The 18,046-nt window shown below is 41.1% G+C and overlaps 1 protein-coding gene across 1 annotated transcript in view; it reads right to left on the bottom strand.

Moving 5' to 3' along the window:
• Window positions 1-325: 325 nt before the first annotated feature.
• dhrs11a (dehydrogenase/reductase 11a) overlaps window positions 326-18,046 on the bottom strand; it is a 47,652-nt gene continuing 29,931 nt past the window's right edge. The window contains exons 2-7 of the mRNA XM_074671453.1: window positions 15,069-15,278; window positions 7,545-7,639; window positions 6,595-6,724; window positions 1,524-1,616; window positions 1,377-1,442; window positions 326-1,289 (exon numbers count right to left, since the gene is read on the bottom strand). Of these exons, the coding sequence (XP_074527554.1) occupies window positions 1,248-1,289; window positions 1,377-1,442; window positions 1,524-1,616; window positions 6,595-6,724; window positions 7,545-7,639; window positions 15,069-15,278 (636 nt within the window). The 3' untranslated portion in view covers window positions 326-1,247. The remainder of the gene's footprint in view (window positions 1,290-1,376; window positions 1,443-1,523; window positions 1,617-6,594; window positions 6,725-7,544; window positions 7,640-15,068; window positions 15,279-18,046) is intronic.

Here is an 18,046-nt window from a genome sequence, read left to right as displayed (position 1 = left end):
TTGAAAATGGTGCCATCTTTTGGTTACTTTTCTGCAATTACAAGTCTCTAATCTGTACAGGGACTGTGTTACCATGAAGGTTGGGCATGTCAATGTAGTAAAAAATCTCTGAAAGAAAAAATGATTAACCACTGAGGACAAACTCGTGGTAGCTGACTCATTTATTAGGTCAATGCGACAGGGCAGTGCTGATAAAAATTATATATCAGGGTTGTTAAAAAAGGAGTATCTGAGGATTTATACCCTAAATCTGGTCATGTAAGGTGTAATAAAACACTCGTCACAAAGTCCACAGCTTGAGTCTGATTTCTTCTTCCTGAAGATAAACGAATGACACCTTCTTTCAGGGCAATCTTTTTATTTATTTGTTTAAAGGAGAATTTTCCACTGTAAAGGTACACATTTCTAGGGTATACATGTGCATGGAGTTAGTTTTCCCCTACATAAGTTGCCAGTGTTTCACTTCTTTATGCCTCCTCTGAAATAAATCCAAAGTGCAGAATAAATGAAGGTATGTGAGCAGAAAGCGGATGGTAGCAACTTGAAGTGCATCTGCGTGTGTGTATGTGTATGTGTGTGTGTGCGATTCGTTTCCAGGGGTTGAGACTGTGTGACTCAGTGAGTGTAAGGATGGCAGGATGGACTGATTAGTTTGAGTGAGTACGGCACAGTGTTGTTGTTGTTGTTGTTGACGGTTAGTGAGTATGAGACCACATCTAGCTATGATCAAAGTTAAAACATAGATATAAAAATTTTAAACAAAAAGAAAACGGTCATTTATCACAAACAGCAATTACTTCCTTCCCGTGTAATTTCAAAGAGATATGTCGTCTGACCTACAAAAACAGAACATAAACATGTGCAATCAATGGCATTCTGTTCCCTCTGTAGTGATGGTCGTCGTTGTCGTCGTGCAGATGACCACGTAGCACAGCAGCAGCAGCAGCAGCTCCCTCCTCTCCTGTTTGTTCCTACTGTAGTTTGGAGTTTCAGCTCAGTTCAGGACCATGCTCTTACAAAAAAACACAGCATTCAGTAGTATTCTCGTAGTGGTTTTATAAGTCCACCCTCTTCATTTCCTCTGCACAGCCTCCTCAAACAGGTCTCTGCAGATCCAGCACAGCTGTAGTTGATTTGTTTTGCCCCCCCACCCCCTCCCTTGTTCCCCTCGCCCAGCAGAGGTCGCTGAGGAGTTACCGAGGCTGCCGTCCGTCTGCTCCTCCCGTCTGCAGCGTCCTGCTTCACTGCTACGACACCTGCTCCACCGGCCTCATCTGCACGTCTCCGATCTGAGCACACAGCAAGGAGAGATCAGTACACACACTGACACCGTCACACACTCGTTCGTTCTGAATATGACATCCAGAGAGGGATACCTGGACATGAGGGGGGGCACTGAGGACGAAAGTGACTGCGCTGGCGATGTCTTCAGCTTTCAGACACTGAGAGGACGAGAAAAGACGTGTTACTGTTTGAGTAAACAGGTGAGTTCATCTGAGGCTCAGCGTGATTCACACTCTTACTTTTATACTCTCGTACACTGCAGCTGCTCTCTCTGGATCACTGTTGTGGTGCCTGAAGGCGAACTCAGTCTCCACCAATCCAGGAGATATACACTGAAGAGCAGGAAAACCAAACAAGAGTCAAACAGACGATGTTTAAAGACAACACACTCCAAGCAGACAATATTATTTGTTTTGTTATCTCTCACAACACTTGTAAAAACTGTATCGTCATATAAAACGTGTCAATCATTGAAGAAGGAGATAAAACTCCCCAGCACCGAGCGTTTAGGGAGGAAATGACATCCAATGAAGCCTGAACTATAACCATAAAGTGCTTCAGTTAATGGACTGGAAAATAAAAAGGACAATGTGCCAGCTCTACAAAAGTGATGCCAAAACATACAGAGCCCCCTGTGGCTAAGTGAAGTATGGATCATAAATCTCCTCCTCCTCCTCCTTGTCAACAGATGGCACATGACTCAAACTCTGAGATGAAAACAGGTCAAAGAGAGGTCACTCAAAGACGGTTTCTGGCCTTTTAGGTTTTGTTCTCATCATTCTGATTTACGTCCACGGTCTCGTGTTTCTCAGTGGTTTGGTTTAATGAGTGGTTTGATGCTCAGCTCTCTTGGCTGCTCCTGCTGCACTGCTCATTGGATTAACACAGCAGAGGAGAAGACGTCAGAAACACTAACACAAGACTTACTGGACTCTACGGAACTGAGGTGTTTGTTTCACACCAGCACAAGACAGGGTGAGCTGATCTGGACTGGACTGACCTCAGGATCACCTGAGTTAAGTGTGTGTGTTGTGGAGGTTGTAAAGATTCACAGATCCAGAAGGTGACCCATCTCCACATTAGAGATCCGAGAGCCCCAATGATTATTCCTTGAAAACCAGCTGATTGCTCGGTTTGATTCTGCTTGCTGAGGTTTTACTGAGTAATTTCCTCTGATAGGGCTCAAAATTAAATCTGTGGTGTGATACAGCAGCGTGAACAGTCTCCAGTAGTTGACACTTTATTGGTGAAGCATCACTCACTGTTTGCGTCAAGGACAATTCAGAATTGTTCATCTTTAATCCATGCTAAAGACTCTGTTTCCCATGAGCACTATCACGCGCTATCATGAAGACCTGACTCTTAACAAGGCATGTGTTTTTTGTTTTTGTGTTAAATAAATGGAGAGCAGATCTTCTATTGAACACTGCTTTTCTTTGTTCAAATGTCCCATATTGTGCAAAAATCACTTTATTAAGTCTTTTAGTGAAATTTGTGGGTCTTTGTCTTCCCTCCCAGACCACAAAATGTGATATTTAATGACAAAACCTGTACTTAGTAGTGCTTGTGAATGTAAAATCGTGACCTAAAACGAGCTGTTTGGATTTTGGGGATTTGCCGACGTCAGCGATTCCCTTTTTTTGACCAATCAGGAGCAAGTCTGACCTGATTGGTCCACTGAGCGGATACCCCGAACCCCTCCCCATCCACTGTGTACTGAAGGCAGATGAAGGAGCTTTTCCTCAGTGTCCCTCCTATCTCTGTGTTAGCTTCAGGATGCTAACTTTAGCTGTGGTAAGCCTGTTGTTTTAGCCTGTAATGTTACGGTAAACGAGCTTTGCTGTTTTCTAAACATTGTGCACTCAGAGCTTGTGGCGCCGCTCTCAGTGACACTGAAGAGTGGGGCGGTATCAATGGTGGCTCATTTACATGTGAAGGCCACGCCCACTAAATCAGAGCGTTCTGAACAGACGGGCTATGAGAGCCTGGAAACAATGCTGCTGTGCTTGATTTATTGGCTTTTTGGACCAAAACATGTTACTACCATTTCATGAAGACATCAATGATCCATATTAAACTGCAGAAAAGAAGCAGAATATGGGACCTTTCAAGACAACATTTCCCAGGATGCAAAGCGGTGAGGTAATGTATTTATTTGTAGTTGCGTAGCGCTATAGTTTGAAGCATGACAACATGAAAACTCAAAGTAAACTCAGGTTGAAGTTTAGTGACCTGAGCCCATATGAGTGTCCAGCAAAATAGAAAATAGAAAATATTTTAAATACTTATAATATATCGTATATATAAAGTATATAAATATTTATATACTTTTTTGATCCGGGGACGTACAAACCCGCACCCGAACCGCAAACCTGCGCATCAGCCCGATTGGTACCACAACCCGATCCGACCCGTTGAAACACGACTGGCAGCCCGACCCTTAACCTTATTTCAAGTAATCATTTTGGGTCATATTGTCTGAAAATTGAACGATATACCGCCATAGTTCAGATGCCAGTGAGTAAACAACGCACCTGAATGAAGCAACTCATCCAATAAAAGCCTGACTTCAGCTCCATCATCAACCCTCTGTGATCTTCTCACATACAACTGTAAAATCACTTGTTTTTTACGTTTAATGCTTTTAAACTTTTAATCTCTTAAAAGGACCTTTACATGTGCAATAGTAGACTTACTTTCTGTCCAGACTTAAGTGACGCTCAGCAGGTACGAGCCGTGGTCATGTCACAACCATGGATGTATTAAAAGAACTGGATAGCGTGGCTCAGCCTTCCACCATGTTACGGATTTACGGATGAGGTCCATGTTTTTTTACCGTCTATATGGTCACAGCCTTACAACCAGCTTACAAATTATGTTTTTGTTTTATTGTATTTATTATTATTTTATATTAATTTTGATGTGTCAAACTAAAACGCGCGACCCGACCCACATGTTATTTTTTTCCACCCAGATCCGAACCCGGGAAAAAAAAGTTTTTAAAAATCACCCGCAAATCAGCTGTTTTTGTGGGTACCAGACCCAGTGCCTGCTCTGCCTTCAATATGTGTGTGATGAAATGTTGGAGTTCACAAACTGCTTCAAAAGTTATTCATGGAGGTACTGGGGCTTTGCTGCAGTGCTTGTTCCTCAAAGCAGCTTTTATACCGCTTTATGTATTTTTGAGGTTTTCTACTGTGCGCTCCACACACATTTACTCTGTTCAAGATCTTTATCCAAACTTTCTCTTTCTCTTTGTTTACCTGATTGACTCTGATAACAGCTGTTTGAGTATTCTTGTGATCAAATCTCCATTTCTTCCACTGCAAAATGTTTTCTTGATCATCTCTCAGTCACATAGTTACAGCTCGCCAACACGTCAGCAGCATGCTTTACACCTTTAAACCATGGGGGAAGCGAGAGTGATTTTTGTGAGACTGCCGTCCACATCTCGTTTATTCACATGTCTTTTTGAAAATCTGCAGAAAATCAACCGTTTGCTCTAGCTCAATTCTGTAAAAATCAGATAATTCTACACTCTTTACTGCATTAAACAAGCTCCAAAAGATCAATATTTGTCCTGTATTTAAATCTAAAGAATTCTTTGAAAATTTGCTTCCATCTTCCTGGCGTCATGTTTCAGCTTGGGGCTGCTCTGCACCAATAAGCAACAGTTTGTGTGTTCAGAGCATATTAAACTAAAAATACTTCACTCTTCTTTGATCCAAGACTTGACTTAAGTGTTTTGTACATAGTTCCTCACAGTTTTTAGCCTTTAGCCCTAGTTCTCCTGACCTCACAGAAGTATAGAAGTTCATATTGCAGTGAAAATTGAGTCAACATCAAGTTAAAATGTGACGGAAGGAAAAACCGTCCTAAAAATCAAATCAGCTTATCTTAGGTGCAGGACTGTGTAGATTTTGTAAAGATAGAACCATAGCACTTTTCATGTGTTCCTTATGCATCAGGGTACCTAAAAATGTGTTGTATATATTCCCACCTTATTTCAAAATGTTTTTAAATGTCTTTTAATGTAATTTAAATGTCCTGGAATTAGAAATTCTTTATTTTGGGACCTTAAGCAGATATGAGATGAAAATGTGATTAATTAGATTAATTACAAATCCTGTAATTAATTAAATTAATTTTTTTCATCGCCCGACAGCACTAGTAATTAGTTAACTGGACGATTACTTGCAGTCGGGCCGTTCCATAACAGAATGTTAGGACTAATGGTCCCCTTTGTTAAATGACTGAACGGGCCCAGAAGGTGAATAGACTATCTGTTCAGTGTTCCTCATAGCCCACTGCTCTGAGACGTGTCTGTAGCGTTAGTGACTCCTGTCCTACCAGTCATCTACCAACTCCAACCTCACCAATCAGAGTTAACGTGACCTCACTCTTCATTTTATTGATAGACTCTCAAGTTTGAACAGACCACTGCAGAATAACTGCTGACTGTGGGTTGGAATCAACATTAGCACAAACAGTTTAGCTCCTGTGTTAGCCTTGAGCCTGTGCTCTATCACTCTCCTGTTTAGAGTTCCTCTGTTCTGACCTCCTTTTTCTTTTTGACAGTCCTGCTCCAGTGTCCAACCATAGACCGTAAAAAAAAATGGACGTCATCTTGCTCGGCTTGAAGTGAAGTCGCCACAAAAACTGCTCCCCCTGGTGACTGGCTGCAGTATGGGTCAAAAATTCAGACTCTCCAGTCATTCCAGATGGGCTGTGGTCAAACTTTAAAAAATTAATACACCTCATAGAAATGTTTCTCACGCCTGATTGTTGTGGTGATTTGAAGATATCATTAGGCTGTCTTGTATTCAAGTCCTCTTTTTTCAGAAGAGTTTCATTTTCAAGAGGTTAAAAACAAGGTTTTACATCACGGTTAACGATGATTGACAGCTGTTCTTGTGTATTTTTTTCTGGAATTGTAAAGTATGTCAGGAGGTAAAGTCAAGAAGTGATTAGACTCTTGAAAAAAATATATATTATTTTTGTCACCCAGCTCCACACAGATCATGCCTCTCTCTCCTGAACTTTTATTGGCTGGTGCAGTGTCATGTCTAGGTGCTGTGAACAGATGTGTGTTCAACCCATCCATTGATACTGAGAAATAGCATAAGCTTGACAGAAATGTTTCATAGAATTGTATTCTATTCTTTCCTAAATGAAGAGCATGTGGCAGTAACAACAATCAGAGACGAGATGGGGAGAGAGAAAACAGCTTCCTGACTGTTAAAGAGCGTATCAGTGTCAACAGAGCCGTTCACTTCTAATGCAGACTTATTTCTGTAAACACCGACTTACTGTGGCTCTGATGTGGGTGTTTGCTTCTCGGAGCTCTTGCCGTAAACCCTCAGTCAAAGCCGTCACGGCGTATTTCGTGGCGCAGTAGAAGTGCTCGTCAGCGCTTGGTACCACTCGGTGTCCTCCCATACTGGAGCAGAGAGGAGGAGAGGAGGAGATAGACACACAACAAAATATGAGCAGATGTTTTCCCCAATAGATAAAAACATTGCACTTTGTAATTCTAGCCTTACAACAAAGAATTTCTTGTGCTAAATTAAAACTGAGAGCTTTTGTTTCCACACAAAATGATCAGAAAAAAGCAGAAACATCAATATTATCTTAACTCTGTGGTTCAAAGTTCAAAGCTGTGAACACTTTGTGGTTAGCTCCCGTGAATGGAAACTTTGAAGTATTACATGAAGAGGAAATGACTCAGTGGCGGCGTGCTCACTCCTGACGCTCAGCCAGCAAACATTCTGACCTGATAACTCAAACAACCGCACACTCCACAGCAGCTGTGGATGAAACCTGTTCCTCTTCCAGCTGCACTGTTTGTTTTTCTGACTGTAAACTCACAACACGAGCCGCACTGGAAAAAAATCTCAACAGGAATCTGGTTTTAGAGGAGTAAACAGTGAACCTGAGGACAACCTGACAGACTTTTAGAGCAGAAAACAACCTGCTCCAGATCAGAAAAATCAACCAGAAACACTTTTTGTGAGTTCATATAGAAAGTGTATATTAAGACAAATTAATCACAAAAACTCTGCTTCTATTTCAGGTTTGCACCACCTCAGAAAGCCAGAGTGAAGCGAGTATAACTTTGTACTTTCACCTTAGCTCAGACAAACAGGATCGAGCGTTTGATCTGAGCACACGGTTGCTTCTGTTTTACGTCAGACGGTAGTCGATGGGTTTTCAGAGGTTATTTTCAGAGCGATGCAGCCCTCTGTTCTCCTGAAGGTTACCTGTTAATATTGATGATGTGGCCGTCGTCCACATTCCTCTCCTTCATTGATTTGTAGGCCTCCCGGGTGCAGATGGACAGGGCCAAGACATTCACCTGCAGAGGGAGGGGGAGACGGACACATTAACCCTTTAGTGATCACGCTGTCTGTCCATCAATCTCTCATCAGCTGATCGAAGTAAACAAATTCATGCTAGGGCGGGGCGGCATGGCAAAGAAATTATATCTTTATATTATATTTTTTCTTTGTATTTGACAGTTTCAAGACATGTCACAGTATTTTTTTATTTTTATTTTTTTGTGAGAATGTGTGACCAATAGTTTAGTAGCTTTATAATACCAAATAATGAGTATTGTGGATTGGAATGAATACTGGGCGGGGACCTCTGGTGATTTGGTGTGGTGCATTCCTATGCCTGTAAATCACTTGATGTTTCTTATGTTTCTGACTGAAAATGCTGTCTTATTCAATTTTTTTAAACTGAAAGCAGAAGATCATTTCCCTATTAAGTCTTACCCCCTGTTTGAAATCCTTAGAAATACTGACTTTGGCGTGCATGTATGAGTGAGTTTACAAAGCAACAATGACTAACATGCTGAGATCTTACTTTAATTCTGAAAACTTTAAAAAAACTCTTTACCACAATCTGCAGCAACGCTTTTCATCCTTTCTCCACATCTCTGGGTTTATAGAGCAACTACTGGACAAAAGCTCTGACTCGTCATACATGTCTAATAACCTACATTTAGATGATTTTACATTAAAATAGAGAAACCAACGCTGTTTTCATCAGTTCAATTTAAATTTAATCATTGATATGATCATGTTCTCTGAAACAGCGCGTCAGTGCCAACCTGTACACAGGAAGAGACTCTGAGAGCACAACAGAGGTGTCAAGAAACTAAGTAAAAATGCTTTGTTACCTTATTTACGTGTATGATGTAATGCAATTTCAAATCGTTAAGTCTGCAATAAAAAAAAATAGAGTTTCATGTACACAGACCTGGAGGAAATACAGTAACTTGTACAGAGATCTGCAATAGAATGACTGTGGCTGGCAGTGTCATACCCTACTGAAGAAGATGAGGGCCACTGAAAAAAGAAAAGAAATAAAAAATAAAGTCCAATCCTTTTTTCTAACTAATTTTTCAAAGAAAAAAGTAAGAATTCTAAGATTTAAGTCAGAATTCTGAGATTACAGTCATAGTGGAGCAGATAACTGTAAAATTTCAAGAGAATCGTTCAAATGGTGATGCAAGCATGAAATTTGGTACAGATACTCTCTTAGGGTCACTCTTTTGAAATAAAACGTTAGACACGCCAAAATTCAAGATGGCGGCCATTTTTAAAGATGGACGCCATTTCTATCAAACGATTCTTATTTCAAAAGTGCAAACGGGGATGCAAGCATGAAATTTGGTACAGATACTCTCTAAGGGACACTCTTTTGAAACAAAATGTTAGAAACGCCAAAATTCAAGATGGCGGCCATTTTTTCAGATGGACGCCATTTCTATCAGACGATTCTTATTTCAAAAGTTCAAATGGTGATGCAAGCATGAAATTTGGTACAGATACTCTCCAAGAGACACTCTTTTGAAACAAAACGTTAGACACGCCAAAATTCAAGATGGCTGCCATTTTCATAGATGGACGCCATTTCTATCAGACGTTTCTTATATCAAAAGTTCTAATGGTGATGCAAGCATGAAATTTGGTACAGATACTCTCTAAGAGATACTCTTTTGAAACAAAACGTTAGACATGACACAATTTCAAGATGGCTGCCATTTTCATAGATGGACGCAATTTCTATCAGACGATTCTTATATCAAAAGTTCTAATGGTGATGCAAGCATGAAATTTGGTACAGATACTCTCTCAGGGACACTCTTTTGAAATAAAACGTTAGACACAACAAAATGTCAAGATGGCGGCCATTTTTAAAGATGGCTGCTATTTTTATTGTATGCTCCTTTTTTCAATGGTTCTAATGGTGATGCAAGCTTAAAAGATGGCACAAATACTCCTTCTGAGCCACTCATTGAACAAGGAATGTTCAAAATGGTAGTCATTTTTCAGGATAACCACCACCGTACTAGAAAACTGGTGTTAAGAGTGCTCGTGAGGTCCCTTTACAAGGAACCATTTACAGCCACTCGAAACTTCAAAACTGTAAGCCAAGAGTGTTTATTTGACTGTGTTTTGTCTAAGTCCTTACCCTTGACCTGTCCGAATTGGTTAAACCTGCCAGAACTGCCCCCTAACGGCATAGCTCACAGAGTTCATCAGAGTACACAAGCTCCCTTACCGTAACAAGGTAACAGTCACAAGGGAGGCTTTGTTTTTTTTTGTTTTTTTGCTTTTTATGCTTTCATATATATATATATATATATATATATATATATATATATATATATATATATACTAGTGCTGGGCAAGTTAACGCGTTCTTTTTACGTTAACCCGTCAATCTATTAACGCCGTTGAATATTTTATCGCGCATTAGTGCATGTTGCTCACATGCTTTTATTTTGTAAATGTCTGTTGCTGACCGCGGTGGAACCGGAAGTGAAATTGGTGGAAAAACACGATGAGTAACCAAAATGTATATGTGTATCAGTCTGCGCGCACGGCGTGCCAGATATAAACAAACGCAGGTAGTCTGCCAGGACGAAGAGACACGATGAGAATTAGAGCCTTATTTAGCGGTGTAAGTAATGCGCTGAAAATTCTCTAAATAAAGCGTGAATGCAGACCGATATCAGCGTTTTTTGGTGGGAGTCAGTTTATTTGTGTTTTTCGTCAAGTAAATTATGGCCCCGTCTGAGTGCAGAGGAAACTATACTATATATATACACTGCTCACAAAAATTAAAGGAACACTTTAAATAAACACATTAGATACATCAGATTTCAATATGAAGTTGGATAGCTATACAAATAACGACAGGGCAATGTCTTAGGAACAAAAGGATGCCAAGTTTTTTAATGGAAATAAAAATTTTCAGCCTACAGAGGGCTCAATTGTGTAGACACCCTAAAATCAGAGTGAAATGAAGATGTGGCAGGCTAGTCCATTTTTTCCAAAACTTAATTTCTGCAACTCAAAATGCTTTTCAGTATCTTGTGTGGCCCCCACGAGCTTGTATGCATGCTTGACAACGTCGGGGCATGCTCCTAATGAGACGACGGATGGTGTCTTGTGGCATTTCCTCCCAGATCTGTGTGAGGGCATCCCTGAGCTGTTGTACAGTCTCAGGAGCAACCTGGCGGCGCCTAATGGACCGAAACATGTCCCAGAGATGTTCTATTGGGTTTAAATCAGGGGATCGTGAAGGCCATTCAATTGTTTCAAGTCCTTCATCCTCCAGGTACTGCCTGCATACTCTTGCCACATGAGGCCGGGCATTGTCGTGCACTAGGAGGAAACCAGGACCTACTGCACCAGCGTAGGGTCTGACAATGGGTTCAAGGATTTCATCTCGATACCTAATGGCAGTCAGAGCACCATTTTCTAGGCAGTAGAGGTCTGTGCGTCCCTCCATGGATATGCCTCCCCAGACCATCACTGACCCACCACCAAACCTGTCATGTTGAACAACGTTGCAGGCAGCATAACGTTCTCATTGTCTTCTCCAGACTCTTTCACGTCTATCACAGGTGCTCAGAGTGAACCTGCTCTCGTCTGTGAAAAGTACAGGGCGCCAGTGGCAGACTTGCCAATTCTGGTGTTCTTGAGCAAATGCCAGACAGGCTCCACGGTGCTGGCCAGTGAGCACAGGGCCCACTACAGGACGTCGGGCCCTCAGGCCACCTTCATGAAGTCTGTTCCTGATTGTTTGGGTAGAGACATTCACACCAGTGGCCCTCTGGAGGTCATTCTGTAGGGCACGAGCAGTGCTCAGCCTGTTCCGCCTTGCACAAAGGAGCAGGTATCGGTCCTGCTGATGGGTTGAGGACCTTCTACGGCCCTGCCCAGCTCTCCGAGAATAACCACCAGTCTCTTGAAATCTCCTCCATGTTCTGGAGATTGTGCTGGGAGACACATTAAACCTTCTTGCTGCAGCACGTGTAGATGTGCCATCTTGGAGAAGTTGGACAACCTGTGCAACTTCTGTAGGGTTAAGGAATCGCCTCATACTGCCAGTAGAGATAATTTCTATAATGATGAGCGTTCAACTGAAATGGCAGCCATCTTGAATAAAATGGCCCCCATCATGAAAAATGGCTGCCACCTTGAATTTTGGCATGTCTAACATTTTGTTTCAAAAGGGTTCCTTAGAGAGTATCTGAACCAAATTTCATGCTTGCATCACCATTAGAACTTTTGAAATAAGAATCGTCTGATATAAATGGCGTCCATCTGAAAAAATGGCCGCCATCTTGAATTTGGCGTGTCTAACGTTTTGTTTCAAAAGAGTGTCCCTTAGAGAGTATCTGTACCAAATTTCATGCTTGCATCACCATTAGAACTTTTGAAATAAGAATCGTCTGATAGAAATGGCGTCCATCTATAAAAATGGCCGCCATCTTGAATTTTGGCATGTTTAACATTTTGTTTCAAAAAAGTGTCCCTTAGAAAGTGTCTGTACCAAATTTCATGCTTGCATCCCCATTAGAACTTTTGAAATAAGAATCGTCTGATAGAAATGGCGTCCATCTATAAAAATGGCTGCCACCTTGAATTTTGGCATGTCTAACGTTTTGTTTCAAAAGGGTTCCTTAGAGAGTATCTGAACCAAATTTCATGCTTGCATCACCATTAGAACTTTTGAAATAAGAATCGTCTGATATAAATGGCGTCCATCTGAAAAAATGGCCGCCATCTTGAATTTGGCGTGTCTAACGTTTTGTTTCAAAAGAGTGTCCCTTAGAGAGTATCTGTACCAAATTTCATGCTTGCATCACCATTTGAACTTTTGAAATAAGAATCGTCTGATAGAAATGGCGTCCATCTATAAAAATGGCCACCATCTTGAATTTTGGCATGTTTAACATTTTGTTTCAAAAAAGTGTCCCTTAGAAAGTGTCTGTACCAAATTTCATGCTTGCATCCCCATTAGAACTTTTGAAATAAGAATCGTCTGATAGAAATGGCGTCCATCTATAAAAATGGCCGCCATCTTGAATTTTGGCATGTCTAACGTTTTATTTCAAAAGAGTGTCCCTTAGAGAGTATCTGTACCAAATTTCATGCTTGCATCACCATTTGAACTTTTGAAATAAGAATCGTCTGATAGAAATGGCGTCCATCTATAAAAATGGCCGCCATCTTGAATTTTGGCATGTCTAACATTTTGTTTCAAAAGAGTGTCCCTTAGAGAGTGTCTGTACCAAATTTCATGCTTGCATCACCATTAGAACTTTTGAAATAAGAATCGTCTGATAGAAATGGCGTCCATCTATAAAAATGGCCGCCATCTTGAATTTTGGCATGTTTAACATTTTGTTTCAAAAAAGTGTCCCTTAGAAAGTGTCTGTACCAAATTTCATGCTTGCATCATCATGTGAACGATTTTTTCACTTATCTGCTCCACTATCAGAACGTTTTTATTTTTCCCTTTTTTTGTAAAAAATGTATTTATTTATTTTCCAGCGGCTCTAATCTTCTTCCTTAATACCCCTTGTTCACTTTGTTTTATATAGTTTGTTACTCTTACAGACAACTGGTGGTCAGCGAAATTTCACAGTGTTCCTTTTTCTTTTTCAATCAAAAATTGCCGGAAAGAAATGTTTATATGTTGACAGTATCGTTTGTCATGTTGGCCGTGCTATGGAGTGACTTAGTGCTTCTGTATAGTGAATAATGCAGAAGATAAACGTCCCTCCCAAACAAAATCGCATGCTAAATCGCAATCGCAAAATTGGTCCAAAAAATCGCAATTAGATTATTTTCCAAAACCGTTCAGCCCTATTTTAAAACCAGTACTTATACACTTTTACTTAAGTAAAAAGCTTGAGCTGATACTTCAACTTCTACAAAAGTCTTCTTAAACCTTGGTACTTTTACAGGCACCCACCTGTACTTTTGAATTCTGTCAAAAGTACTGGGTACCGACTCATGGAAAACCAAAAGGTACCATGTTTAGGTATCTAAATGCATCCTTGTGACTGTGAGGGAGTGGAAGAGTATGCGATTTTCCATGGTGGACATAAACACAGCATTGCAAGGTTATATATTAAATATTTTTACCACATAAACACAAAAAAGTGCCGAAAATTGGTACCCTTGAGTACCGGTACAGATTGCCGGGTACCGGGCATCGGTACGGTATCGTTTCAAATATGTAAGGTACCCAGCCCTAGTAATGAATGTGAATACTTTTTTTACACCTCCAGAGCAGAATAAATAAATAAACACGTTCATGTCTGTCAGGATCCAAAGTGGTATTAGTGTTGCCGTTTGAATCATGAAGATTTATTGCTGTTACTTACAGAAACTACAGGCGCAGTTCATGTATTAAACTGTGTCAAACTGTCACAGAGCGCGTGCAGTGCTGACACACAGAGCCCGTAGCACACAGAACCAAGAGTCAAACGTGTCAGTGAAGAGGGATGACAGATGAACATCTGACACATTTTAATTACAGGGGATGTGAGAGGTACACAGTTGATAGGGGATCTCGCCATGTAACTGTGTAACAGGTGGTGTGACCATAGCGCACTTAGAACAGAGGGGAGCTGAACAGCCTCCATAAAGAGTGTGTGGGGAATATTATGAGACATGACAGCACATCAGTGTTCCTAAAATCCATACTGTGATGATGCTGGCTGATGGTTTATCATAAACATCGGTATACCGCCCAACTCTAATTCACGCCGTGGAAAAAAACTCAGGACATCAGAGTGATATAAGGCTGAGTCACAGGTGAGGATAGTAAATGAGGACACTGTATAATCTGCTGACTAACGCTCACTGAACGCTGCTGGCTCCGAGCCGCTCGTGTAGTGACACCAAGAGACCGAACAACGTGGTGACCAGAAAGGTGTAGGTGACTAATCAAGGTCAGGGTCCAGATTAAACCAGAACTAAAAATACACCGCTGTACGCTGTATTCACATGTGCCACCATGACAACAGATGGGAGAGCCGTATGAATGCAGGACTATGGAGACGGGGACTTTAGAGCCGGGGGTCTGCCGTGGTCAAGAGCTCAATGAATCAGAGTCCCCACAAGAGAAATAGTGCTGGCTTTCATTAGCGGGCCTCTGCTGTGCCTGCCAGAGCTGCTCGCCGGAGCCAATGAAGCAGCCTCTGTGAGGGGAGGGGAGTATCTGTGTGTGTGTGTGTGTGTGTGTGTCCACACATTCTGCTTTAACTCTTTTCTTTGCACAACACAAGCTCGACAAACACAGGACTTCCACTCCCCCTGGGCAGCCGCTCCAGCTCATCCAGCCATAAAATCAATGCAACATAAACATGGAGGAAGATTTTAAACGTTTCCCTCAGACAGAAACACTCAGTGTGACTCCAGTGTGTGTAAAAATATTCATATTGCTGTGTGTGTGTGTGATCCACGCACATCGATCATGTTCCTCCAGCCCTCTGTCTTCCCGCTGAGCAGGGGCTCGTTGTGGGCCAGCCCGGCGTTGTTGATGCACACGTCCACGCCCTTGTGCAGCGTCTTGATGGCTGAAAACATGGACAGGATCTCCTCCTCATTGGACAGATCACACTTGTAGGGGATCAGCGTGCCGCTGTAGCCGGCGCTCTGACACTCTGCTGCCAGCTTCTGAAAAACACAGACATGACAGAAATTTAACACCAGGCTTATTTTCAAAGGAGGGGCTGTGCGGTGGTTTAAAGCTTCTGTGCTGCTGAACAAGAGTGGGTGTGGATTTCTTATCAGGGCTGAGACACTGCTGGGTTGAGCTAGAAATGATTAACCCGCAGCAACACAGTTAAGATAGCGTGCCACAGAAAACACCCTCCGACTCACAGACTGCGGAAGCAGCGAGGGCGTGCAGCCATAAAACCAACAGCACATCAGGGGAGGGCAGGAGGGAGGAAGGGAGGGAGGGCCAGATCTAACCTGTCCACACCAGCGTGGCCAAACCCACTGCAGCCTGAGCGTGTTTAAAGCAGATTCTCTTCATTTCCACCTTCTGCTAAACTAAAAACCACCTCCCTGGATGAGGAGCAACAAGCTGTGCTCTGCTGGGATGCCTGGTCCCTCAGGACGCAGCAGCCCTGAACAGGCTGCTCTCCAACCAGGTCAGCTGGCTCTGCACCGCTGTGGGCTTTTACTCAAACTGACACAGATCCCCAGGCCAGGCACAGCTGCACCAATCACCTGATGTCTCCCTGTGGGTGCCAGGGCAGGCAGGAGGGGGCATGAGGGTGATGCTGCTGGTAGATGATGCACAGCCCTGTGTATCACTGTCTGTCTGTCAGGATCTGCAGAGCACAGGCTACACTCACAGTTAGCATGCTTTTTCAAATGTTTTTCATCCAGGTGTTTATACTTTTTCTCAAACACTTCTCTCTGTAAGCTTTTTAGTTCAACTTTGAAAATGTTTTGACCGTTTTAACTTGTCGTCTATTACCGCAGTGTCAATTTTTAACCACTGATTCACCACTGTTAGCAATGTCAATGCTACGTCTGGCTGAAAACTTCAACTTTTATTTCATCACTTTGATTAAACACTATTCATTTATTTCTTTAGGCTAACTATTTTATCCATCCCTTAATATTTAGGCCCAAATTTATAACTATGTCGTCATAATTGACAGATTGAAGGGTTTAAGGAGTTAGCTAGAAGAGATGAAGGAACTGTTTATTTATCACAAATATTTCAACTTGAATGAACTTCAATGAATTTTGAGCCAAATTCATTCAAAAGTAGTAAAGTAAGCTGTATCTAGGCCTGTCACAATAACAAATTTTGCTAGACGATAATTTTCCAAAATATTATTGCTGATAAACGATATTATTGTCAATATTATTTTGATTTTGTTTTTATTTTTTCATTGATGTAATTATGATAAATGGGATAATAAAGTGAGTACACCATATCAAAAGCAAGAAACTTTAATTTCTTAAGAGTATTTAACTGTAATTAAAAGGTCAGGATCTTTTAAATAAAATAAATTAAACAAAAAATATAATAAATTTAATAAACAAGAAAGAGAAAAAAATACAATGAAAATGAAATGGACTCTCTTTTAGAAAAAAATACATGTCAACGAAAATAATTAATACTAATCAAAAACAATAAAACATAGACCCTGTCTCTAAAGAAAAAACGAAACTCCAATAAAAAAATCAACAATAAAAACTATAGCCTAAATGAAAGGGAGTTTATACAGTTCCTGGATTGTTTGTAACATCTACTTTTTCCCAGTCAATCCGTTCTGTCTGTCAAACATTTTGAACATTTCTGGCTTTCAACCGTATAGAAGGGCTGCATTTCTTTGGCAATGTAGCTGTCTTTGAGCGCCCACCATTTGGCGCTTTTATTTCTATTTACTTTGCAGACCAAAAGCCTCAGTAAGAGCGGATTGTCAAAGAACAAGGCTCCGCTGCACCTCCCCTTCTTTTTCTTCTTCGTCGCCACTATTTTCAAACAAATGTGACATATCAGCTTGTTGGTGTTCATGAGCTCACACTTTGTTCATTCTGATAAAAAGCAAAATATTCCCACACTGGGACTGTGGCAGGCGGCTTAAGAACTGTATCTTTGGTGCCATCACTCATATTAGCGTGTTTCCTCCTTACCCCTCAGGACACTCGCTTCAGCTCTCTCCGTGTGTACGAGCAGCCCCGTCTTCACCCCAAAGATCACATTTTTGACAGATGCTCACTCCGCTATAAATCCGCTAAATCTGCTATAGAACCTATGCACCCCGATGTTAGGAGAGATAGACGTAGTGAGCCATCTTCTCATTCAGCCTCTTTGGTCAAAAGAGAGGAGGAAAACAAACATGCATGCACGTGTCAGTTTATCGAGGCTGGCAAACTTACCGAGGACGTTTTTATTTATCGTTGGTTAATTGATTTATTGATTATCGTGACAGGCCTAGCTGTATCTAAATAACCCTTACACACACTTTTACACACTACATGACTTTTTATTTATAACTTTAAATTGCTCTGAAATGCTTTTACACCAAACTACTCAACTTTCCGTGCAAGTCTTTCAGATAACTCCATCAGATGCTGGTTTTTTAGCTAATTTTTGAATTACTGTATTAATTTTGTTAAATGAATAAACAGTTAAACTGTCAATAAATCTAATTTAATCCGACTTTAATCATTCAATCCACAGGACAACACTAAACAATCGACGATTTGGCAAAATTTTTAACTGTTTTCTCAGATGCTACTCTATAACTATGTTCACTTGTAGCAATTTTTTACCTTTCATTCATGACAGTGACTGATTTCATCTTTCATTCACTAAAGGAAACTTTACCTGTCTATCAACATCTTTAAATTTCTCTGTACAGAGTTCATTCTTTACTTCAGACTCAGTCGGCCCGTAAACCAGTCTGCACAAA

Source organism: Halichoeres trimaculatus, unplaced genomic scaffold, assembly GCF_033239565.1.
Source record: "Halichoeres trimaculatus isolate MK-OKI-2021-1 unplaced genomic scaffold, fHalTri1.1 fHalTri1_scaffold_6, whole genome shotgun sequence".
Classification (NCBI taxonomy): domain Eukaryota; kingdom Metazoa; phylum Chordata; class Actinopteri; order Labriformes; family Labridae; genus Halichoeres; species Halichoeres trimaculatus.
The sequence above is the reverse complement of the archived record's forward strand: the minus strand, read 5'-3'. Positions and strand labels throughout refer to the sequence as shown.